The sequence below is a fragment of the Girardinichthys multiradiatus genome, chromosome 13 (genome assembly GCF_021462225.1).
Source record: "Girardinichthys multiradiatus isolate DD_20200921_A chromosome 13, DD_fGirMul_XY1, whole genome shotgun sequence".
NCBI classification, from domain to species: Eukaryota; Metazoa; Chordata; class Actinopteri; order Cyprinodontiformes; family Goodeidae; genus Girardinichthys; species Girardinichthys multiradiatus.
In genome coordinates this window covers 26,073,619-26,099,730 of record NC_061806.1, presented here as the reverse complement: position 1 = coordinate 26,099,730, position 26,112 = coordinate 26,073,619, and the positions used below count along the sequence as shown (strand labels likewise).

The window sequence follows — 26,112 nt, the reverse complement described above, 5'->3', positions numbered from 1 at the left end:
AAATTTCCAAATAAATCTCAGTTTTTTCCTGTTACAGCTTTCAATATTTAAAGTTAGATTTGGCTCATAAAATCCTCTTTACCTTGTGGATCCAGTGTTGGATCAACATATCCCCAGTGCTGATAAAAAGCTGCCAACTCATGGGGACTGTAGCTCTTCAAGAGACTTAAAAGGTCCGTCTCCTTTGAGGTGTCTCCTGTTGAGTCACTTTTTTCCTGAGCAAAAACGTGTGGATCTAAATATGCTTTCCCACCATGTAGCCCCCACATATTTATGGATGCCCAAAGATCAGGACCCTTAAGACCAGAGGAAAAATCCCATGAGTACCTTCGGGAGTGGGGTCTATCAGCTACTGCGTTAGAAGAAGTCCCACTTTGATTTCTTGCTAACATAAAACCCAAACCCTCCTGTGGAAAGACTCCCTCTACAGTAGCTCTGTTTCTTCTGTGTTTGGGACTGCTTGAAGGCTGTAAGCTCAGGAGACTCTTGGAGTGCAAAGAACTGTTTATTGAAGTAGGCTGGGAACTGGAGGCTTTACCTGCAACATCTACTACTCGTTTATGTTCAGCAGACTTCCTTTGAGGCTTGAACACCACTTTCCCACGAGAATGTGTTGCATCTGAGGATTTTGAGTCCTTTGGCTGATGCTTGGGTCTTGGGATGCTTGACTGGGTCTTTGGGAGTGAGAGCTTACTGCTGCTTTGGGTGGTGAAACCTGGAGGCTGTGTGCGCTGTGTTCGTGGGATGGGTAAAGTTGGGCAGTCCTTGCCTTCCAGGAACGGTGGTGGTCCTGTGCGTCTCCACTGAGAAGCCCCTGCTTTTAAGCTCTTTAAAATGCTTATGCAGGGTGCCCACTTTGGTGCTACAGAGCTGCTGCCATCCACCCTGTGTGTGACTCGCTGATGAATCCACAGGACTTCTGGGTAATTGCTAGTGTGGGAGCAGTATAGACACTGATGTTGCACCGGACTGTCTGTTTTGACTGGATAATTAGCATTTTCAACAGTAGCGGAGGGTGAAGAAAGATTGAGAAGACTGCCAGTTTCACCACCAGAATGTACCTCCTCTTTCACCTCGCTCCCGTTTGATTTTTCCATCTTATTGTATCCCTCTGCAAACTCCTGACCTGGAGGATATGTGTAGTGATTCCAGTATGGCTGACTGAGCAACACACTCCTGCTCCTGAGGTAGTCCATGTATCTCGAAGAACCACTTTTGCTGATGTTGCCCACCTTGGTGCTCTGTTTGCAGTAGGGACCGGGATGAAGGCTGTGCAGGTGGGATCTGAGCAGCGAGGAGTCAACAGTGTAGAAATCACAGTACTCACAAGAGTAGGACTCTTTATCTGCAAACACAAGAGTAAGAAGAGTAATGTTAAAACTGTTAGGTCTGTAATATATATATATATATATATATATATATATATATATATATATATACAGGTCCTTCTCAAAATATTAGCATATTGTGATAAAGTTCATTATTTTCCATAATGTAATGATGAAAATTTAACATTCATATATTTTAGATTCATTGCACACTAACTGAAATATTTCAGGTCTTTTATTGTCTTAATACGGATGATTGTGGCATACAGCTCATGAAAACCCAAAATTCCTATCTCAGAAAATTAGCATATTTCATCCGACCAATAAAAGAAAAGTGTTTTTAATACAAAAAACGTCAACCTTCAAATACAGTTCATGTACAGTTATGAATCCTTTTGCAGAAATGACTGCTTCAATGTGGCGTGGCATGGAGGCAATCAGCCTGTGGCACTGCTGAGGTCTTATGGAGGCCCAGGATGCTTCGATAGCGGCCTTTAGCTCATCCAGAGTGTTGGGTCTTGAGTCTCTCAACGTTCTCTTCACAATATCCCACAGATTCTCTATGGGGTTCAGGTCAGGAGAGTTGGCATGCCAATTGAGCACAGTGATACCATGGTCAGTAAACCATTTACCAGTGGTTTTGGCACTGTGAGCAGGTGCCAGGTCGTGCTGAAAAATGAAATCTTCATCTCCATAAAGCTTTTCAGCAGATGGAAGCATGAAGTGCTCCAAAATCTCCTGATAGCTAGCTGCATTGACCCTGCCCTTGATAAAACACAGTGGACCAACACCAGCAGCTGACACGGCACCCAGACCATCACTGACTGTGGGTACTTGACACTGGACTTCTGGCATTTTGGCATTTCCTTCTCCCCAGTCTTCCTCCAGACTCTGGCACCTTGATTTCTGAATGACATGCAGAATTTGCTTTCATCCGAAAAAAGTACTTTGGACCACTGAGCAACAGTCCAGTGCTGCTTCTCTGTAGCCCAGGTCAGGCGCTTCTGCCGCTGTTTCTGGTTCAAAAGTGGCTTGACCTGGGGAATGTAGCACCTGTAGCCCATTTCCTGCACACGCCTGTGCACGGTGGCTCTGGATGTTTCTACTCCAGACTCAGTCCACTGCTTCCGCAGGTCCCCCAAGGTCTGGAATCAGCCCTTCTCCACAATCTTCCTCAGGGTCTGGTCACCTCTTCTCGTTGTGCAGTGTTTTCTGCCACACTTTTTCCTTCCCACAGACTTCCCACTGAGGTGCCTTGATACAGCACTCTGGGAACAGCCTATTCGTTCAGAAATTTCTTTCTGTGTCTTAACCTCTTGCTTGAGGGTGTCAATAGTGGCTTTCTGGACAGCAGTCAGGTCGGCAGTCTTACCCATGATTGGGGTTTTTAGTGATGAACCAGGCTGGGAGTTTTAAAGGCCTCAAAAATCTTTTGCAGGTGTTTAGAGTTAACTCGTTGATTCAGATGATTAGGTTCATAGATCGTAATTTTGTGAGATAGGAATTTTGGGTTTTCATGAGCTGTATGCCAAAATCATCCGTATTAAGACAATAAAAGACCTGAAATATTTCAGTTAGTGTGCAATGAATCTAAAATATATGAATGTTTAATTTTCATGATGACATTATGGAAAATAATGAACTTTATCACAATATGCTAATATTTTTAGAAGGACCTGTACATATATATATATATAATTGTGTGTGTGTGTGTGTGTGTGCATAGACTTTAGAAGCCAGATCAGTTCCATGAAACCAATGAATTTATATAGACTCCTGTTTCAGATAATAAAGTGGTCAAACATCCTGCTAGAATTATGCTAGATAATGTTAATATTATTAGTGTTGTATCATCACTCCCCTCTCAAAAAAGAAAGGTTCAAATGCATCTATGCACCATCACTGTTCATGTAGTTTCGGTTGGTGTAATTTAATTAGAAATCCACTAGAGGGCTCTGTCTACCCCTTCAGTGACAAGACTTCACAATGGTTGACCAATTTTTTAAAACGTCACCTTGATGGATTTCTCCATGTAATCAAACCTTACAGAGACCAACGTAATGAAAGACATTACCTTTAAGCAACTGTCCTTATCTCAAATTTAACCTGGTAAACCCATTGCATGTTTGAAGAATGACACTGAGTGTTTTTCTAGGCTCACCTTCCTGCTCTTGGCTCCTGATGTTCTTACTCGGCTTAGATGAGAGTTCTCTTGCCTTCTTTGTCTGCAGTGCCTCATAAAACGCGTGACCAAGTCCATTCAAAATGATGCGGTCCTTCTGGAAAATCTTTTTGTCTCCACCTTTAGCGTGACTTAGGGAGCTGGGTGTGTGATCGTGGCTTGTGTCACCCTTCTTCTTCTTGACACTAGAGTTGGAGCTGTCAGTTTGTTTCCTCTTCTTTTCCTGCTTCAGGGGCACATATTCTCCTTTCTCCATGTCATATGCCACCTCTGCATCAGCCAGCCTCTCCTCCCAGCCCAGACATTTTTCTGAGGACTCCACTAGTCGTCCCCTTGTGGCTAACTGCCATGCTTGGTAACTACAAACTGGGTCTAGTTCTGGAATTCTCTTACCCTGAATGTTTTCTTTAGGTGTTCCCTTAGGGTCAGTACTTTTGAGGTTCAGAATTTCTAAAAAATGCTTCTTATCAACTTGCAACTCAGAGGGTTTCATGTTTTCATTTTTAGGATTTGGGTTCATTTTGTGCAGCTTTTCATGAATCTGCAAGGTTGTACGGTCATAAAAGAAGTTACCGCAGCCGGCGCAGAGCTCGTAGAGGCACTCTTCGTTTATCAGTGACGTTGGGTCCTGAGGTGTCCCGTTAATCATGGTAGGCGGCTCATTGCTTTTTACCCCTTGGAGTTGTGCTTTGACCCGATGGATGCGCATGTGGCTTTGGAGGAACCATGCTTGGCGGAAACGACGTCCACAAATGCGACACCCGTGATCTTGGGAGCTGTGGTGCCGTTTCAAGTGAGATTTAAGGAGCAATACCTGAGGGAAAACCTGGCCGCAAATTATGCAGGAGAAAGGCCCATCCCCAACCTCGACACTATTTTTACTTTTAACTTTTTTCTTAGTTACTTTCTTCTTCACCTTCCCATTGATGTAATGAGCTTTGTCAGGTATGTTGATGATTTCAGGGAGGTCAAGCATGTCAGGCTCATCTTTTTGTCCCTGGTTTCCCTCCACCTTATTTTCTCCAGGGTTCTTGCTGAGTAGACCCAGTTTATGGCTTCGGATATGAGCCTTAAGGCTACCTTTCTGAGCTGTCCGGTGCTCACAGTAGGGACACTTGTACGGCTTTTCCCGCGTGTGCCTTCTCATGTGCTGAGAGAGAGAGCTGAGCAGAGGAAAACTACGACCACACACACCACATGTGTGGCACGACGCTGCATCTTCCTCTGCCTCTTTTATAATAGCAGTTTGTCTTTGTGATACATCCTCTTTCTCCTCCGTCTCCATTATTTTTCGTGGAGATCTCACGGGTTAACAGCTGCGTAGATAATCTGATGAATATCCAAAGTTTAGGCCCAAAAAGTTATTAAGTTCTTGAAGCAGGCACCACAACTCTGAAAAAAGTCACCACGTTAGGTTCCATCTTGACCTTTTGAAGATAAAAAGGTTCCAGAAGTTTACCTGAAAATAGAACTCAAAATTAGGTCTGAGATGATTATTGATACCAAATTGACAGACCTTAAGGTTCAACAAAATACTTCATTAAAAGATTAAATTGTTTTTGACAGCATTATACAAACATACAGTGCTTTGCAAAATTATTTATAGCCCTTGAACATTTCTACATTTTGTCATCTTACAAGCACAAACTAACTTCAGTGTTTTCTATAATGATTTTATTTGATAGAAAAACACAAAGTAGCAGGTGATTGTGAAGTAGATGAAAAATGATACATGGCATATAACAGATAACACTTTATAGAACAACCTGTTATTACAGCAACACCGGCTGGTCTTTAGGGTTATCAGCTCTGAACCAGCTTCGTACATCTAGAGCGATGGTAGCGGCAGTGGTAGGGGTTCGTCCTGTAACCGGTGGATTGCCGGTTCAAACCCCTGCTCTGTCTGTTTCAGTTGTTGTGTCCTTGGGCAAGACACTTTGCCTGCTGATGGTGGTCAGAGGATGCAGTGGCGCCAGTGTATGGCAGCCTCACTTCTGTCAGTTTGCCCCAGGGCTTGCTGTGTCCCCAACATGGATGACAAACTGCAAATTTGAAGGCTAAATTTTAGGAGTGCCTGACAAACAGCTGTCAACAGATTCTACCACCTGAGCTGATATCTATACAGCTCCTCAAAAGTTACCTGTCAAAATAGGTTGTGCCAGAGTATTTCAGTGTTTGAAAGATTAACTGAAAAGGCTCTGTGAGATGTCCAAAGCTTAAAATATTGATTTATAACCTAACCAAGCTTTAAATTTCCCTACGTTATTTCTGAGCTATCTGCTCTGTTCCTTTGTCTTCATGATGCTTGCTGTTGTTTTTCACTAATGCTTTATAACAAACGTTAGAGAAATGCTGTATTTACACTGAGATTATATGATGTGCAGGTGTACTCTTTTTACTAATTAGGTGATTTCAGGAGGCAATGGCAACTGTGGCTCAGTAGGAAGAGTAGTTGTTTTGGGGGTTCATTTCCACCTCAAGTTGCCTACCGATCTGCATATCGGTGTATGAATGTGTGAGTGAGTGTGATTGGGTGAATGTGGCTCTAGTGTAAAGCGCTTTGAGTGGTCTGTATGGCTGGAAAGAGTGCTATATAATAAGTTCAGTCCATTTACCAATGTATGGATTTTATCTGGGGGGGATCAAACATTGTCAGTTGTCTCCTTTGGCTTGCACACGGTATTTTAGGGTAGAGCTGCACAATATATCGTCATTACAATAGCTGTGTTTGAAATATCGCAATCACAAAGGACTGTTCGGATCCAATAATTGTTGTATTTTGCATTTATTCTCTGCATATCTACAGTATATTTAGCCAGTTGAATGGACTCTAAAATCTCTTTAATGCCCACAACAGGAATGTTCCTTTACTCGATGAGATACTAGGGTTCATGGAGAGTTGTAGGGACATTGTCTTATGGTAAAGAAAGAAAAGTGTCCAGAAAATTGGAGTGAATCATGATCAATATAATTATCAGCAACATTATTGCAAATAAATGTTTTCCCAAAATTGTAAAGCTCTTTTTTAGGGATATACACACTAACAGTAACAAAAACAACCCCCGCATCTGCATCCCACAGATTTTGGAACAGAGCTTTTGTCCCACAGTAGAAGAACGATGCCTGTCTGTACATATTAAAGCGTCTCAACAGGCATGTCTGTCAGTCCTTTGCTTTGCTATGCCTAAAATGAGTGTGTGAGGTGAAGCATGAAGAGTTGTATTCATTCCTGGCCCAACCAGGATGAACCCTTAGGGGCCATCCACTCTAATTCCCAATCAATAAAGCGCGATCAACAAACTTCATTTCAGAAACTCACAGACTGGCACAGGCAGAGACAGAGCGTGGTTATGGAGTAAATGCTGTGAGACTCGCCTTGCTCACGAAGACCTTTGTTAACTTTATTAAGTTGGTTTTATTATTTATTAAACATCTTTATCACAAAGAAATAAAGCAAAAAACATAAGGCCTTTAGAAAATCCTCCAATCACAGAACAGTGGAACAGACCAGGTATCATACTATGCAAGACTACTATATGGTAAAGACGTGGTTAAACATGTATTTTATGCAAATGTGACCATTTGTTTTAGTAAAAGAAGGTACTCTGTGATGTATAGTCAACCAGGCAGTCATAAGAGAAACCTGCTATTGTGTTGGCAGCACCAAAACTGTCACATCGCCTTACGTCTGGACCTCCAGCCCTCATTAGGGGGTCGAAGGAGTTATTGTTAAATGAAGAGGCCTGGGCCTCTACGTCACTCTCTTCCAATACAAGTCTGAGCAAATAGACGGGACAGAAAGCGACTCTCAGTTCACAAATGTGAGAAAAACAAGGTATGCATTTATGATTTATAAGGCGTGAGGCTGCCTTATTATCTGCATCCACTGCATCTGCCTGCAAGCATGTTGTCATCTACACTGATCTGTTCACGCTGGCATGGGTGTATTGAGGGGTTCAGAGGGTCTTTCCGGGTATGGCAGGTGTTTTGTAGGCAGACGCTACCAGATTAGTGCACAGGCAATGTGGCACTGTCTATACGGGGGTGAGGGAGGGGTGTGCAGGAGAAACTGGAGGGTGGCAATTAAGGATTTAATGTTAAGGCGAATGTAATGAGTTAACACAATGGGGATAAAGTCAGAGGGGCAATGGTAACAGATGGGTATAAACGGCCCATTGGTATGGAGTTAGGCGCCTTGACAGTATAGCATTAGGACCTTATGTCTTTGTCAGAGCAGCCCACTTCTATATATAAAAAAAATCTATTCAACTATCCACTTCCTCTGCTTCCATCCCTTAAACATTCAATGTTTTCTGAAGGATAAAATAAGTAACGCGCACAGCCAAACGTGTTGCTTCAGGGCTTGGCTCATTTCTTTTAGAATCTCTCGCTCCCCTTTTTTCCTCTCTCTTTTCTTTGGCAGATGAATAGGCATGTCCACTCAGCTGTCCTCACATTGATTCATCCTGACATCCAAACCAGCTCAGCACAAACTCCCTATGGTCAGGGCATGGATGCTGAGAGCCTGTGTGCTGTGATGTGTGTGAAAATATCCGCTATCGGTGGGTCGTATGTTTGTGCGCCGCCTGTGTGCCCCGGTTGCTGCTGGGGATAGGAAATAGCATCTCCATTTTACCGCATAATACACCCAAGTACTTCATGAATCATATTTTACTTTGGTTTCACAATAAAAAAGTCTGTTTTATTGAAACCAGGGTTGGCAAAAAAGAAAACATACAAATGTTTGCTTAAATCCCCCCAAAATTAGCCTTTCTCAGTTCTCAGTGCCTGCATGTTAGCGCTGACGTCGTCCAAATATTCACATCCACAATCCTGTGCCAACATACCCCTGACTGGAGATAGCATGTGACTGTCCTTATGCTAGTGTTCAAAAGCCTTCGTCGCTCACTAAGCCTTACCTCTACATCTATGCTTTTGTGTCCAATAATCCTGCATGTTTCCACAAACATAGCTGAAGCAAAAAACAACCAGCAGAAAGTGAGGGCGAGTACCTTGCCAAATGCAGTCTCAGAGTGAAGATTATATTTATTTATCCAACTTTAAGTTCCACTTTTTCAAATTTGACACTTTAAATGGCTCAGTCCACCCTCATGAGAAACTGCTGGGAAGGTTAGGGTTAGGGTTAGGGTTAGGGTTAATATCAAAGACAACCTCATCAAATACAAAAAGCAGTTTTCAAATCATGACCCTTTTATTTATTAACTTTGATTTTACCAGCACAATCCATGATTTATTACTGCCAGACTTGTAGAATAAAGAAATCACTTCCAGAATCTGTTGACAACATGAAGTAGGCTAAAACAGTGATTTTCAACAACTTTGCAGGGCAAACAATTTTTGCCATGACAGATTGTCAGGTGTATTGTAGAAAATTACCCAATTTTACTTAATTAGTCTTAAAACATTTGAAAATAATTAATTATCTGCTAGAAATATGCCATTGCCTGGCACCTGCACCTTTCTGGCAGAGTAATGTAATTAGGGATGGGTACCTTTTACATTTTAACCGATACGGTATCCCGGTACCTGGGAATCGGTTTTGGTAATCAACATTACCAGCCTTTGGTACTTTTGTGTGTATTTATTTTATGTGGTAATAAATGTTATTCAATCAGTCATTTTCTATACCTCTTCTTTCATAGTGGGTGGCAGGGAAGCTGGTGCCTATCTCCAGCAGTCTATGGGCCGGAGGTGGGGTACACCCTGGACAGGTCGCCATTCCATCGCAGGGCAACACGCAAACAACCATGCACACACTCATTCACACACCTATGGGCAATTTAGAGAGACCAGAGCGAACAGGCATGTCTTTGGACTGTGGGAGGAAGCCGGAGTACCCGGTGAGAACCCACACATGCACGGGGAGAACATGCAAACTCCATGCAGAAAGACGTCCAGCGAAGTCGAACTCAGGACCTTCTTGCTGCAAGGCAACAGTGCTACGAACTGCACCGTGCAGCCCTAAATGTTATTAATTTAATAATAAAATCTTGCAATTTTTCAATTTGACATTTAACATTTATTTTTCAGTATATAAACTTTAATGAATATATCAACAACATCCAGCTGTTTGAATTGTAACACCTCAGTTGTGTCCAACATTTTTTCTCCCATGTTGCTGGCTGCAGACGACGTGTTGCTAACAGATACAGGCATGCCAACGGTGCCAAATGCAGGAGTTGTAGCCGTATATGTGAGACTGACGAAAAATGTGCACTCCTTAGCCTCAAGAAAAATCTTGTGCTTAACCAGGTGCTTCCTCAGATTAGAAGTATTCCCGCCGCTGGGCTTGTACTTCGCGTCAAAAATATTGTGGCGACCGTAATCTGCACCACGTTTTGAAAAGTGGAGCCATACTGGAGCCATGCTTGTTTTGTTGACGGTACCAGCAGCTACTGACTTCATTACGCTCTTGTGCGTACAATGCTGTGTTCATGTCCCGCATGGAAAATCACCCACTCTTCCACTCCCTCAGTACCGAAAGAATCAGAATCAGAATCAGAATCAGAAAAGCTTCATTGCCAAGTACGTTTTTGGACATACAAGGAATTTGTTTTGGCGTAGTCGGTGCAATACAGTACAAATTAAACAGTATAAACATATCTACAATATAATATAAATATATGTGCACAGTTTTAAGTGAGTGAGAGTAAGTATAGAGCAGTATAAGATGCCAGAGCAATACAACAGTGCAGGTGATCATTGTGCAAGTATGGCAGTGCGAGTAAAGCAGGAGTCCAAGCTGAGCGTTAATGTAACGCATAGAGTTACAGGTTACAGGTGTCCTGTCAGCAAAAAAAAAAAAGGGGGGGGGGGGGGGGAGTGTCAGTGTGGTTTCCGGGCTTTGTTAACAAGGCTGGTGGCAGATGGGAAAAAACTGTTCTTGTGGCGTGAGGTTTTGGTCCGGATGGACCGCAGCCTCCTGCCAGAGGGGAGAGTTTCAAAGAGTCTGTGACCGGGGTGGGAGGGATCAGCCAGAATCTTCCCTGCCCGCTTCAGGGTCCTGGAGGTGTACAGTTCCTGGAGCGACAGTAGACTGCAGCCAATCACCTTCTCAGCAGACTGAATGACACGCTGCAGCCTGCCCTTATCCTTGGCTGTAGCAGCAGCGTACCAGATGGTGATGGAGGAGGTGAGGATGGACTCAATGATGGCTGTGTAGAAGTGCACCATCATAGTCTTTGGCAGGTTGAATTTCTTCAGCTGCCGCAGGAAGAACATCCTCTGCTGGGCTTTCTTGATGAGGGAGCTGATGTTTGGCTCCCACTTGAGATCCTGGGAGATGATGGTTCCCAGGAAGCGGAAAGATTCCACAGTGTCAATTGTGGAGTCACAGAGGGTGATGGGGGCAGGTGGGGCTGGGTTCTGCCTGAAGTCCACAACCATCTCCACTGTCTTTAGAGCGTTGAGCTCAAGGTTGTTCTGGCTGCACCAGTCGAACAGATGGTCCACCTCCCATCTATACGCGGACTCGTCACCATCAGAGATGAGTCCGATCAGGGTGGTGTCGTCCGCAAACTTCAGAAGCTTGACAGACTGGTGACTGGAGGTGCAGCTGTTGGTGTACAGGGAGAAGAGCAGAGGAGAGAGAACACAGCCTTGGGGGGAACCGGTGTTCCGGTACCATTTGAATTTACGTGAATAGGTACTCAGTAGTACCGATGGAATTCGTCGGTACCTATAAAAGTACCGAATTCACTATCCATCCCTAAATGTAATACTCATTCACCTATTTACTTTCACCAGGGATGCAACGGCACCAAATCTGTTGTGTGGGAAAAAGCTATACAACAGCTCCATGGTGCTTTGCAAGCATAAACGGCATCTCCAGAAAAAACACCCGTCACTTCAGAACAAACCGATGGACTACTTTGTTCGTCTACATGAGAAACAGGCAACTTTTATGAGAAAAACCACAAAGCTGAATGAGAGAGCCCTCACAGCTAGCTACCCTGTTGCTGAACTCATAGCCAAATCAAAAAAGTCATAGTGCATCAAAAAAGTAGTTAATACTACCTGAATGCAAAGTCATTGTAAATGAGATGCTCGGCCCTGGTAAGGTTAAAGACATAGTTAAAGTCCCTCTCTCAGATAACACCATTGCCAGATGTACTGATGACATGTCTGCAGACATTGAAAGTGTTATTAGGGTTAGGGCAACTTGATGAGTCTTTGGTGTTTAGTAGACATTCTCAGCTCTTGGCCCCTGTATACGTTTTGTAGATGGCGTTGCTATAAGAGAAAACTTCCTATTTTGCAGGGCACTACCAGAAAAAAACAACAGGCGAGGACTTTTTTGGGGTCATATCGCAATATCTTGACCAAGGATGACTTCATACGTTTTTGCACTAATGGAGCCACAGCCATGGTCGGGCGCACCAAAGGCTACAGATAGTTTTTTTGCAACGTGAGGCCCTCGTGGTAAGACTTTATCAGCAGAACTAGTTCCTGCATTGGAGGATGTTGTGCACATTGTGAACTTTGTTACAATGCGACCTGTAAAAAGTCCCATATTTGCAAGTTTGTGTGAGGAAATGGGAGCAGAGCATAAGGCCTTATTGCTCCATACAGACGTCTGATGGCTGTCGGGCAGCAAGGTACTGTCCCGCTCGAAATAGGAACTTAAAAGTGTGTCTTACAAATGATGGGTCTGATTACTTAAATCTAAAGTGATGAGAGGTGTGCAAAGTTGGCATAAATGGCAATTATTTTATCATCTGAATGATGGATGACATGAATGCAAGGCTGGAATAAAAACCTCAGATAAAATAAATGGATTTCATTTGAAGGTGCTCCTCTGGCAACAACACGTGCAAAGTGCCAACCTTGATATGTTCCCACTTACCAAGAAAAGGCAAGATGTCAACACTGCTGCACTGTGTTAGGTAATAGGCAAACATTTTAAGACTTTTGAGGAGAAGTTGTAATTTTATTTCACACTAAATACCCTCACTGAATTCCTTGACTGGGTTGGGGACTCATAATACTCAGTATCAGCTGCTGGAAAGAATATTACTTTACAGGCGCAAGAGGAACTAACTGAACTGAAGCTGTTCTTTTTCCATTCTGTTCTCTCAAACCCCCAGTCGGTCGTGGCAGATGGCCGCTCACACCGAGCCTGGTTCTGCAGGAGGTTTCTTCCTGTTAAAGGGAGTTTGCCTCTCCACCGTCACTACATGCATGCTCAGTATGAGGGATTGCTGCCAAGTCAATGCAAGTGACTGTCCACTATATCTACATGCTCATCCAGGAGGAGTGAATGCTGCAAGTCACTGACTCGATGCAATCTGCTGGGTTTCAGTAGATAGAAAATCTTTTTAACCAATTTGAAAAATAAACTGAATTTGACTCTACTGTTTGATAATTAGGATGAATTGAAATGTATGTACTCGATATCAAATTTGTATGATTCGAATAAATTGACTTTGTAAAGTGCCTTGAGACGACGTGTTATGAATTGGAGCTGTATAAATAAAACTGAACTGAAATAAATGGAACTGAAATGAAATTGAATTGAATCAAGATGGTTTAAAGCTAAGGTTTGCTGATCTACCTTTGGACAGTTTTTGGTTGACCGCTGCCAAGGAGTTTCCCATTCTGGCCAACAAAGTGATTTCAATGTTCTTATTTTCCACAACATATCTGTGTCATTTTGTAAGTTTTTGGTTGGTGGTGTGCCGCAGGATTTTTTTCAACATAAAAAGTGTGCCAAAGTTAACAAAAATGAAATCACGGGGTATTGCGTGGTGTGGCAATAGAGCAGGCGCCCCCCCACATACAGAGGCTATAGTCCTCGTCGCAGCCATCCTGGGTTTGATTCCTGACTTTGAGACCTTTGCTGCATCTCTTCCCCCCTTCTCTCTGTGCCCATTTCCTTTCTGGTAACAGTCAATAATGGTCACTATGGCCAGAAAAATCTGCTTGTTGTTTTACTCAAGTAATATTTGTCCGATAATAAAGTTTGATGGATAAGCTGAATCAAGAAAGTGTGAGAAAAAAAGCATATGAAGAATCCTGAAAGTCTCCTGTCTGGTGTTTTTCTTGGCCGTTCACAACAAACACTACATGTCAGGCACTTTCCACAAGGAACAACTATAAATAGGATTCTAATGAGTGAGTAATGGATAAAAACGTTTATATGACAGCCAGCTTAATCATGGCTTTCCAAAGATTTCTACAGGACCTATGTTGCCTGCAGTCTGTATACCTGCTTAAAATTGTAGTAACAGGATACTTTGTGCGTTCAGGCAGCATGCTGGCAGTGCAGCATCCCAGCTTGCAATATCCAGGGGAGCACAGGGAAAACGCATTTGAGCAGGCACAATTCAAACATTCCGATCACAGTGTTGGTTTGGAACTTAATAACTTGTGGAGCTATTCATGACCTACAGAGTCCTTAGAGTGACTTAATTCAAAGGAAAACATTGAAGTAGCACTCTACTGTTGTTGAACCTAAATGTACCTAAAAGATTAGACAGCCATGAGCTCAGCAGTCACAGGCACGGACAACCATGGAGCCCATCCCCCTTCTCATGCTACGCTCGGTTACACAACATATATAGGGATTACTCCTCCCTGCATGACATGAGCTGCTCCATGAGTGGCCTTTTATCGTGGATGCCCTCTTAGTACATCAAGAGGTATCCATAACAGGACAAAGAAAAGATAGAAAAGAATCAGTGCAAAGGTTTGACCGGATAGCCAAATATCTGATGCAAGGCATGCCACAGACCTTTGAGAGTAACTAAAGACTGCCTCTAAAAACAGAAAAGCTAAGGTGACTGGATGACATATTTAAGGGTATTTTCAAATATCAGAGGGGATTTATATGCTGTGGCGGGTCTGGGGATCCACTGTGGACCCACTCTGTTTTCTGCGTGGATTGGCTAGTGTGGGAGACACTGGAGTATAATCTGCTGGCATTAAGTTGCTCTCTAAAAAAAGCACTCTCGTCAGGGATTAGATTATCATGCCAAGGTCAGCTCAGACTCACACTGTCTCCCTTTATGTGTCTCTGTCACTCTGGTTTGTGTCTTTTTACAGCATGCCACCCTCTACACACACGCACAATCATCTGTCTGAGGGGATGAGGTTTAGCATTTAAGATCATGCTGCTAATGTTAAGGAAACAAAATAGACTACCAGAGATCAAAATTACAGAATATCACAACGTTCGCAGGATTTATCCTTGAACCTGCCAACAAAACTACAATTTGATTGTCTTTTTTATTGTCTAGTTTTTGTTCAGTTATCAAATATACAGATTAGTGTTGCAACTTCGTTTACCATCAGTTACTGAATATTTTAATCTGACCTGGAGGTTAGAGATTTAACTCATTCATGTTGGAATATTTACTGCTGATAATGTTATTGTCAGAGTCTGCAGTCTCTGCCTCTCCTGCTTACCTTCTTCCACCACCAGGTGCTGCTGAGGGCTGCGTCTCTGGGTGCGACAGGTGTTCCTCATTTTGATGATCATCTGGAGGAGTATATAGGGGACGGATCACCAGCACTTCTTTGCCTGAGTGTTTTGCCTACAGCGGTAACATCACCTGGCCAGATCTTGTATTTTGAAAATCTTGTGTCTCTTTGATTAAGAGAGATTACTCACCGTTTCTGTCTCGCTCCTTCCAGGTTCCATATTCAGTCTTTTGACTCAGTCTGATGGTTTACCGCACCCTGCTTCAGAAGAACCCAGATCAAGTTCCAGCTGGCTGTCCGTTCTCTGATACTCTTTCCTCGCCTCCCCGCACCCAGTCCACCCTCCAACGATCCGCTTACTTGGACCACGGAAGTTCCTGGTGGATTCCCAGAAGAGAACCCCTTGGATCTCCAGACTCATTTGCCATCTCCCTGGTGGATCTAGTCCTCCCTGCACACCGTAAGCCTTCTGAAACAGAGACTGTTAGCTGTCACTCACCAAGTACTTACCTGTCCTGTTTCCCTCTTTTTCGCAGTCCTCTGGTTCCTGTCTGCGTGGCTAGCCCTGATCATTATCTGTTCCAGAATTCTAGCAATAAACTTCCAAAACTGTTTACTGTTCTCTGAGTGTTCTTCGGCATGTGGGTTAAGTCGGCCATTAAAACGATGACAGAACACTCCGGCCAGCCGAACCCAGCGGAGGAACTTCAGAGAACAGTATCTGAGCATAGTCATCAGATTCATACCCATGGTACAACCCTTAGATCACTTTTAGAGCAGCAGCAGGAGACAAATCAGCAGTTGGGACAACTAGAAGCAATGCTTCAGCAGAGGTTGGGTAATGTGACCGCCCAGCTTTCAGGCAGCGCTGCAGGGCCCGCTGCTTCTCACCAGCTTCCAGATAGCAGAGAGGTTACCTCCCCCAATCCCGAGACGTTCTCGGGTGAGGTCAGGAGTTGTCGTGGTTTATTGTTGCAGTGTGGTTTAGTGTTTAACCGTTCCCCACAGAGTTTTCCCCATCCTGATTGTAAGATCTCATACATTGTCGGATTACTTACCGGCAAGGCTGAGGCTAGGTTTATCAACCCTAATCAGTTTGGATGTACATACGAGGAGTTCATAAAGGAGTTCAGACTAACTTTTGATTTAGATTCAGGTCCCTCCGGTGTGGCTCGCCACCTACGGGCATTAAGATAGCGAGGTCAGCTTTTAAATGATTTCTCCATTGAATTCCATACCTTAGCTGTGGCTTCTGGCTGGAATTCGAGCGCTCTGAAGTCCATATTTTCCCAGTGTTTAGATGAGGCTGTAAAGGATGAATTATCGCTACTAGACGAGCCAGAGGGATTAGATGGGTACATCAACCTGGCTATCAGGCTTGATACACGCATGAGAGAGAGAAGGCGAGTCCGTTCTGAGCAATGTACAGGTCCTTCTCAAAAAATTAGCATATTGTGATAAAGTTAATTATTTTCTATAATGTAATGATGAAAATTTAATATTCATATATTTTAGATTCATTGCACACTAACTGAAATATTTCAGGTCCTTTATTGTCTTAATACGGATGATTTTGGCATACAGCTCATGAAAACCCAAAATTCCTATCTCACAAAATTAGCATATTTCATCCGACCAATGAAAGAAAAGTGTTTTTAATACAAAAAACGTCAACCTTCAAATAATCATGTACAGTTATGCACTCAATACTTGGTCGGGAATCCTTTTGCAGAAATGACTGCTTCAATGCGGCGTGGCATGGAGGCAATCAGCCTGTGGCACTGCTGAGGTCTTATGGAGGCCCAGGATGCTTCGATGGCGGCCTTTAGCTCATCCAGAGTGTTGGGTCTTGAGTCTCTCAACGTTCTCTTCACAATATCCCACAGATTCTCTATGGGGTTCAGGTCAGGAGAGTTGGCAGGCCAATTGAACACAGTGATACCATGGTCAGTAAACCATTTACCAGTGGTTTTGGCACTGTGAGCAGGTGCCAGGTTGTGCTGAAAAATGAAATCTTCATCTCCATAAAGCTTTTCAGCAGATGGAAGCATGAAGTGCTCCAAAATCTCCTGATAGCTAGCTGCATTGACCCTGCCCTTGATAAAACACAGTGGACCAACACCAGCAGCTGACACGGCACCCAGACCATCACTGACTGTGGGTACTTGACACTGGACTTCTGGCATTTCCTTCTCCCCAGTCTTCCTCCAGACTCTGGCACCTTGATTTCCGAATGACATGCAGAATTTGCTTTCATCTGAAAAAAGTACTTTGGACCACTGAGCAACAGTCCAGTGCTGCTTCTCTGTAGCCCAGGTCTGGGGAATGCGGCACCTGTAGCCCATTTCCTGCACACGCCTGTGCACGGTGGCTCTGGATGTTTCTACTCCAGACTCAGTCCACTGCTTCCGCAGGTCTCCCAAGGTCTGGAATCGGCCCTTCACCACAATATTCCTCAGGGTCCGGTCACCTCTTCTCGTTGTGCAGCGTTTTCTGCCACTTTTTCCTTCCCACAGACTTCCCATTGAGGTGCCTTGATACAGCACTCTGGGAACAGCCTATTCGTTCAGAAATTTCTTTCTGTGTCTTACCCTCTTGCTTGAGGGTGTCAATAGTGGCCTTCTGGACAGCAGTCAGGTGGGCAGTCTTACCCATGATTGGGGTTTTGAGTGATGAACCAGGCTGGGAGTTTTAAAGGCCTCAGGAATCTTTTGCAGGTGTTTAGAGTTAACTCGTTGATTCAGATGATTAGGTTCATAGCTCGTTTAGAGACCCTTTTAATGATATGCTAATTTTGTGAGACAGGAATTTTGGGTTTTCATGAGCTGTATGCCAAAATCATCCATATTAAGACAATAAAAGACCTGAAATATTTCAGTTAGTGTGCAATGAATCTAAAATATATGAATGTTAAATTTTCTTCATGACATTATGGAAAATAATGAACTTTATCACAATATGCTAATTTTTTGAGAAGGACCTGTATGCCCCGATTTCAGTCCGCTTCCTCGCCCCAGTCTCAGCCACAGTCTAGGTCTGTTCCCAGCCCAGGCGAGCTTGAGCCCATGCAGCTGGGTAGAGCGCGACTTTCGTCTAATGAGAAACAGCGGCGACGAACAGCTGTTTCTACTGTGGGGCGTCCGATCATCAAATTTCCGCCTGTCCAGTCCGGCCAAAAGGGTAAGTCCGTCGACTGTAAAGGGGCACCCGGCGGACCCGAATTCAGATTCAAGACCCCGCCACTAGTTTTGTCTGCCACTATTTTAATTTGCCAGACGGCAGTCAGTCTTAAAGCCCTCATAGATTTCGGCTGTGAACTCAACTTAATAGACCCAGCTTTAGTGGAGCAGGAGCATATTAGAATTGAGCCACTGACCACCCCACGTCAGGTGTTGGCACTAGATGGTCAGCCTCTCTGCCAGATTACTCACAGAACTGAGCCACTTGAGTTAGAGTTATCAGGAAATCACTGGGAACAGATTATTTCTTTATTTTTTCCATTTCCCAGAACCCAGTAGTCTTGGGATTTCCATGGTTGCGGACCCACAATCCACATTTAGATCGGGCCAAGCTAAGAATAGAGGCCTGATCCACACAGTGTATGCTCACCTGCCTGCAATCTGCTGTCTCCCCTAGATCTCCGGTACAGGAGGAGGTGGAGGTCGAGCCGTCGGACCTTCACTTTGTTCCCCCAGATTATCATGATCTTAAGGCAGTCGTTAGTAAGTCACGAGCCCTGTCCCTACCAGCCCACCGTCCATACGATTGCGCAATAGATCTGTTACCCGGAGCCCCGTTGCCCTCCAGCCGACTTTATAAAATCTCACAGCCTGAGAGACAGGCTATGGAAAAATATATTACTGAGTCGCTAGCTGCCGGTATAATACAGCCTTCATCGTCACCACTCGCGGCTGGGTTTTTTTTTGTTGTTGTTGGGAAGAAGGACGGGTCTCTTCAGCCTTGCATTGATTATAGGGGGTTAAATGCAATCACAGTTAAAAATAAGTAGCCCTTACCATTTCCTTCCTCAGCTTTTGAACCAGTCCACGGTGCTACAGTTTTCACTAAGTTAGATCTCCGCAATGCATATCATTTAGTCCGGACCTTCCAGGGAGATGAGTGGAAGACAGCATTCAAGACACCGCTTGGACATTTTGAATATTTGGTCATGCCCTTTGGATTATGCAACGCTCCCGCAGTTTTTCAGACTCTAGTTAACGACATCCTGAGAGACTTTCTTAATTTGTTTGTGTTCGTCTATCTAGATGACATTCTGATTTATTCCAGAACGCTTTCTGAACATCACCGTCATGTCCGCCTGGTGCTACAGAGGCTGCTGGAGAACCAGCTTTATGTTAAAGCTGAAAAGTGCGAATTCAACCAGCCATCGGTCAGTTTCCTCGGATTCATCCTAGAGGGTGGACAGGTTTGTGCCAACCCGCAGAAGGTCTAAGCTGTGGAGGACTGGCCCACTCCACATACCCAGAAGCAGTTACAGCGATTTTTGGGCTTTGCCAACTTCTACCGCAAGTTCACCCGCAACTACAGCCAGATGGCCAGCCCGCTCACAGCCCTGGCCTCAACTAAGACCATCTTTGCCTGGAGCCCGGAAGCCGAAGCAGCCTTTTAATAGGTTAAAGGGGAGCTTCTCCCAGGCTCCAGTGCTCATGCACAGTTTTGCACGGTGCTGGAAGCTAAGGTGTCTCTGACCTTGGGTTACCACCCGCAGTCTAACGGCCAGGTCAAACGGATGAACCAGGAGTTATAGGCAGCCCTTTACTGTGTCACATCAGCCGAACCAACCGAATGGAGCAGCCACCTGCTGTGGATAAAGTACTCTCATAACTCCCATGTATGTGCAGCTACTGGCCTCACTTCGTTTCAGGTCTCTCTTGGTTACCAGCCTTCGTTGTTTCCGTCAGATGAGAAGGAGGCAGCCTCGGTGTCTTTGCAGCATCATGTTCGGAGATGTCGGCGGGTTTGGGATTTGACTGTCCGGGCTCTCCAGAGGACATCGCAGCAGAACAGACGTTATGCGGATAGGCGCCGCATTCCAGCTCCTGAGTACCGCCCCGGTCAGAAGGTTTGGCTTGCCGCACGGAATGTGCCTTTCAAGCTCCTGTCCAAAAAGTTGTCTCCCAGGTTCATCGGTCCCTACCTTGTCGAGTCTCTGGTTGGTCCTGCTTCAGTTCGTCTCAGGTTGCCAGTTCATTTCCGTATTCACCCCGTTTATCATGTTTCCCAGCTCAAGCCTGTCTGTACCAGCATGCTCTGCCCTTCAGTCGAGCCCCCTCCTCCCGTCCGGGACTTCCAGGGTCATCCAGCCTACACGGTCCGTCGGATCGTGGCCTCTCGTCGACGTGGGCGGGGTTGGCAATACCTGGTCGATTGGGCTGGTTATGGTCCGGAGGATTGTTCCTGGGTTCCCGGGTCCTTCATCTTGGACCCGTCTCTAATTCAGACGTATTTGTGGTCGCAAGGTGGGCCTTCTGGGCTGCCAGGTGGCGGCCGTTGAGGGGGAGGTTGTGTCAGAGTTTGCGGTCTCTGCCTCTCCTGCTTACCTTCTTCCATCATCAGGTGCTGCTGAGGGCTGCGTCTCTGGGTGCGACAGGTGTTCCTCATTTTGATGATCATCTGGAGGAGTATATAGGGGACGGATCGCCAGCACTTCTTTGCCTGAGTGTTTTGCCTACAGCGGTAACATCACCTGGCCAGATCTTGTATTTTGAAAATCTTGTGTCTCTTTGATTAAGAGAGATTACTCACCGTTTCTGTCTCGCTCCTTCCAGGTTCCATATTCAGTCTTTTGACTCAGTCTGATGGTTTATCGCACCCTGCTTCAGAAGAACCCGGATCAAGTTCCAGCTGGCTGTCCATTCTCTGATACTCTTTCCTCGCCTCCACGCACCCACTCCACCCTCCAACGTTCCACTTACTTGGACCACAGAAGTTCCTGGTGGATTCCCAGAAGAGGCCCCCCTGGATCTCCAGACTCATTTCCCATCTCCCTGGCGAATCTAGTCCTCCCTGCACACCGTAAGCCTTCTGAAACAGAGACTGTTAGCTGTCACTCACCAAGTACTTACCTGTCCTGTTTCCGTCTTTTTTGCAGTGCTCCGGTTCCTGTCTGCGTGGCTAGCCCTGATCGTTATCTGTTCCAGAATTCTAGCAATAAACTTCCAAAACTGTTTACTGTTCTCTGAGTGTTCTTCCGCATGTGGGTTAAGTCGGCCGTTAAAACGATGACAGTTATAGCACCATCTATAGTTTCGGGATAAAATTATTTTTGACTAATTTGGGTGATTTAAAAAAAAAAAAAACTCCTGTATTAAGAAAATAGAATATGGCACTGAATAACAAAGCTTGCACTTAAAATAAAAATCTTAGTAAACAATAATAAATAAGGAAAGCAAAAAATATATACTGGCAAAATAATGCAATAGTAACCTAGGTTTGTCACTTATTTAAGTTATGTCCCAATTTAGTACTACATTAAAGTGGCCAAAATCAAAGCCGTGCATATACTTGGAGCTTCAGTAGTTTTCAAGTGCAGTTAAATACTAGATGTACTAGATGTTATCACTATTACATTTTCTACTATTACATTAGTATTGTGATTTTGTCCCACAGAATACAATCACAAATTAAGTTAACAAAGCTGCAGTATCCTATTTTTTCTTGGAAGGGAAAGATTTTTTTTCGTAATTTACAGGACAGCTTTAATATACTGATCCAACATAATGACTCAGTTAAAAAACTACAACATTGATCTGACATAAATAGGTTTATTCTCTGTTTTGAGAGACATTGTCTGTTGACATTTCAGTTAACATATTCTCAGTTAATAATATTTGAAAAAAAAAACCTTGTCCTGCTTTGACAACCTAGCACTTTCCTTTGAACATCATAAAATTTAAAGACCAGTGTTTCAGCTGCTCTCTGTGCAGCTCTCTCACCGCACCAAGTGAGCACAGACAGACAAGAAACTGAAGCAGCCAATTCAGTCTGTTTAGCTTTAAATGTGTTGAAAAACATTTTGATTCGTAGGAAAAACTGAGATCAACAAAATAGTATGAACTAGCTAAAATACAGTTTTGCACAATGAAGACATGAAAACAGGTGTTTTTGAAAGGGTCTACATAAAAATCACAGACCGTATACCAACATGTATTAGGGTTTCAGTATAACCAGGGACTCTGATACTAATAACTAACAAATCTCTTGAAAGGAACTTCCCTAATAATGACCTTGTGTATGTCTTTTAATTTAAAGTTTTCATTAATTATGGCAGCTTCAGTTTTAACTCCAGGTGAGGCTTTTAGGAGGAGCTGGGGTTAAAATGTGATTGTCTAGAATTCCTGTATGTCTAACCTCCCCCAGCCAGGTCTGATGTTCACCAGTAGTAACTGACTTTCACTTTGCAGGTTCCTAAACCTCATTTTTTAAGTATTGCTCTTTTTTGTGCCACTGATTTCAGTTTTATACTAAGATTAAGTACATGCAAAAAACATGCAGATTATTAAAAACTACGACCTCTGCGACCCTGAACCCCAAACCCAGCACTGAAACCAGAACAGTGACAATACGAGAAAACAGACATCAAAATATTAAAATGCTTAATAATTGCAGTGCCTCATTTTGGAGCATTTTTCTACAGACAGAACATTTTTTACACTAAATCTGTTCCAAACACTTTACTATTGTTAATTCAAGCTTTACTATCCAGACTTTATTTTTAGTATTCATTTTAACTCAACATTTTTACTTATTTTTTTCCAGCCATATATGGTTCTCTTTAACTTTAATAAACCAAAATGTAAATCAATGCTATATTTTAACTGTGCTCCTTCACACAGTTCCTTCATAGATGAAAAGCAACTTAGTGTCCCATGCTTGTGTTTTAAGAGGATTATAATAACTTTAGCGTTGCTGTTCTTCTGGTATAAAACAAATTGCCCTCACAAAAACTCTCAAGTTACGAAATAAATGCTGATCTGTAAGAACATGTGAGTAATTTCCTCTCATGATTAAGGTAAGGTTTGAAGAAAGGTAAGGCGATAGCTGCTTTGCGATTTTACCCAAGAGCAAAAGAATGACAGCTGGCAGGAGGGTCTGGATTAGGTTTCCCATAGGGGTATTGCATCTTTTACACCAGCGCTTCTATGGGCCGATAGTAACCTGATTCCCTCAAACCCATCCAATCTCGTCTCCCTCTGTCTCAATGGGACCAAACAGAAGGGATCTATGAACGCCTTCCTCGTCCCTCCCATCTTCCATCTGGACATTATGCCAGTGTTTGAACTCCAGTTCCTCCGCTGGAAACCTAAAGGGCAAGTTCTTTTTTACAGGAACCCACCTGACTCTTGACAAACTGGAAATGTTCTCTGCCAGATTATTGATTCCACCAGTTTTTATGTCTTTGAAGAAGATGTTAAAAAGGCAAAGTTGACTCTTGACTTTGTGACATATGCTTCCTTAATAATTGTACCTTCTGTTAGTTAGTATCACCTTGAATGAGTAGAACGCGTGGTGCTAGTCAGCCTCTAATAAAGGATGTGTTCCTTTAGTGTTTGAATTAATGAATTTCCAGATTCTTATATTGCTAACCTTTGCTTACCTAGTCAATGAGCACAGCTCAATAGCTAAAAAAATCTAAATAGCTATCCAAAGGAAACAGGTCTAAGCTAGATTTGATGTCATTGAAATAAAAGAAAAATCAGAGGCAACTGGAAACAGCATTAACTCTTTCTAAATAGACCTTTGATATGGTGTTGTGTGGTGTTGTACACCCTAAACTTAACTATGAATGGTCTAAAGCCAGTGACACAATGCAATTCTGAGGCTATCACAAGGTTCCTACATATTTTTCATGTCAAATTTCCAAAGTAATCCAGACATTCAGTAAGAATTCACAGCAGATTAATTTACAGTGGTCGGGCTTTGGAACCTGAAAAAAAAGAAACAGATAAGTGCCTCAAACTATAGTTCTCAAGGTCCATCGTCCTCCAACTTTTAGATGTGTCCCTGGTCCAACACACCTGAATCAAAAAGCTGATTTACCTCCTCAGCAACAATTTATTGTATAAAGAAAAAGCAACAATTGTTCCTATATCTGCTGAAAAAATTTTACATAGAGATTATTCAAGTAATAATAATGTTATCTATAACATTTATTTACCATTATTTTTGATAGACTTAAGCAAAAGAATGCTGAATAAACATGATAATGTCAGTTATAGTTTTCAAGTTTCTATTGCACAGATTAGCTTGTTACACAGTGACATCAGTATAACGAGCTAATCATGGGTACCTGATTATGTCATAAAATGGAGGAGTAAAGTTATAAATATATAAATATGGACATTAACTCCTCCCCACCCCCAACCACCAAAAAAAAAAAAAAAACATCATAAAGAAAGGAATAACAATTTATTTTAGCGGTCCAATCCAAGTCCAATCATCAAGAGCTTCTATCCTGCATCCCTGTTCCAACACACCAGAATCAAATGGCTGAATTTCCTCATCAGCATGTCATTTAACTCTGCTGAGGGATTTAGGTGTGGGATGAGTCTGAAAATTGAAGGATAGTAGCTCTCCAGGACTGGACTTCAGCACCGGAGATGTGCTCCCTGATAGTGAACTACTAACAAACATTTTGAAAACGTTTTTTTCTTAGTTTTTGCTACATGATATAAGCCTAGCTAAACAGTTTATAGCTAAGTTAGACAATAGTTAGATAACAGTCACTCGGATGCTGTTATAGGATTATTCGTAATTAATCGATTATTGATGTAATCGTCAACTAATTTAGTAATCAAATAATTGCAACTTGATTATACAGACTCTAAAACATGTCATTTATTGAAAGAACAAACCACTCAGAGCAGTAATTAGGCCAAAACTGTACCAAAAATATAAACATTTTGCATTTAAGATTAAAACTTTCTCTGTAAATATGCTCTATCCAGAACTCCACAAATGGCATGGTTTTAGCTTCACCTGGTTCAAATTCTGTAAGAAACCTATTAAGTACCTTTTGCTATCTGATTATTAATCAAAAAAATTGTCAAGTCCATAGCCATTAATTGATTAGATAAATGATAATTAGCAAGATGGTGAGCTTAATTGCAATAGACACACCTGCATCCCACCTGCGTGTGCTGAAGAATAAGTTAATACGTTGAGTGAGAAAAATGTGTTTATATAGCACCAATCACAGATTAAAACTGCAAAGTACTTCACAATTAGTGTGAAGTTGGACTGAATCAACTCAGAGGGAAAAATGAGGTGACACTAAAATTGCATAATTATTCCTAATATTTAATTTTAGTTTTTACTTTAAAAAAATATGTCAATTAATAAAAACTTTAGAAATGTGTCTCACTGTGGGGAGAGGTAAGATATTTTAGTGTCAAAAAATGGGAGGTGTTCCTCTCCACTTTTAAAAATGCTCCGTCTGTCAAAGTGTGGTTTTGGGTTGGACCAAAGCGCAGACAAGAGCTTGGCAGCAGCATAATCCGAATAATCTTCAGCTTTATTCAAGGGTACAAGCGTAACAAAATCAGTGCAGGTAAACCAGAGATCCAAAACTTACATCTGCAGGAACATGGTAAACATGGCAGTAGCGGGTGGACCCGAGTTGTGCAACGAGCAGGCAGAACAGAGTGTGAACAAACAGAGGAACCAGCAGGGAACAAAGAGCACAGACCAACTAATATACAGGGAGATGTGAGAGGAGAACAAAGGACAGATAATCAAAAGACACAGAACAGGTGTGGCAAGGAGACAGGGAGGCTGAAGGGACAGGTGGAACTGATTAACCAATAAAGAGAAACATAGACCTAAGCAGAACAATGGACTAAGATAAAATAACCAAAACATAAGAAATCTAGAATAACCAAGAGGTAAAGGAAACAGAGGAACTGGAAGGAACAGAAAAATAACAAGAACCTAAGGTCTAAGCAAAAGGAGACCATAAAGAAACCCTGACTACAAAAGAAAACACTGATAGAACAAACTGAGAATGAAGCAGAAGAAATGATGACTAGAATAAAACTAAACATTAACTAAAGCTAACCAATAAAAGGAGGGACTGGAGAATAAAAATAAATTAGAGGAAACAGAGCTAAGAGGGACAATGAATGTAAAGGGGACAAAAAC

At 42.9% G+C, this 26,112-nt stretch overlaps 1 protein-coding gene across 4 annotated transcripts in view; it reads right to left on the bottom strand.

Moving 5' to 3' along the window:
* Positions 1-26,112, bottom strand: part of LOC124879554 (zinc finger protein 516-like) — a 37,700-nt gene that overhangs the window by 8,263 nt on the left and 3,325 nt on the right. For 3 of the 4 annotated variants that reach the window (XR_007041048.1, XR_007041049.1, XM_047384185.1), the window contains exons 2-3: positions 3,490-4,969; positions 83-1,345 (exon numbers count right to left, since the gene is read on the bottom strand). Coding sequence is in view for 2 of the 4 variants with exons in the window: in XM_047384185.1 (XP_047240141.1) it covers positions 83-1,345; positions 3,490-4,795 (2,569 nt within the window). In the remaining 2 variants the exon portion in view is untranslated. Of the gene's footprint in view, positions 1-82; positions 1,346-3,489; positions 4,970-5,276; positions 5,408-26,112 lie in introns of those variants that run through there. The other variant, XM_047384186.1, reaches the window with a different exon arrangement.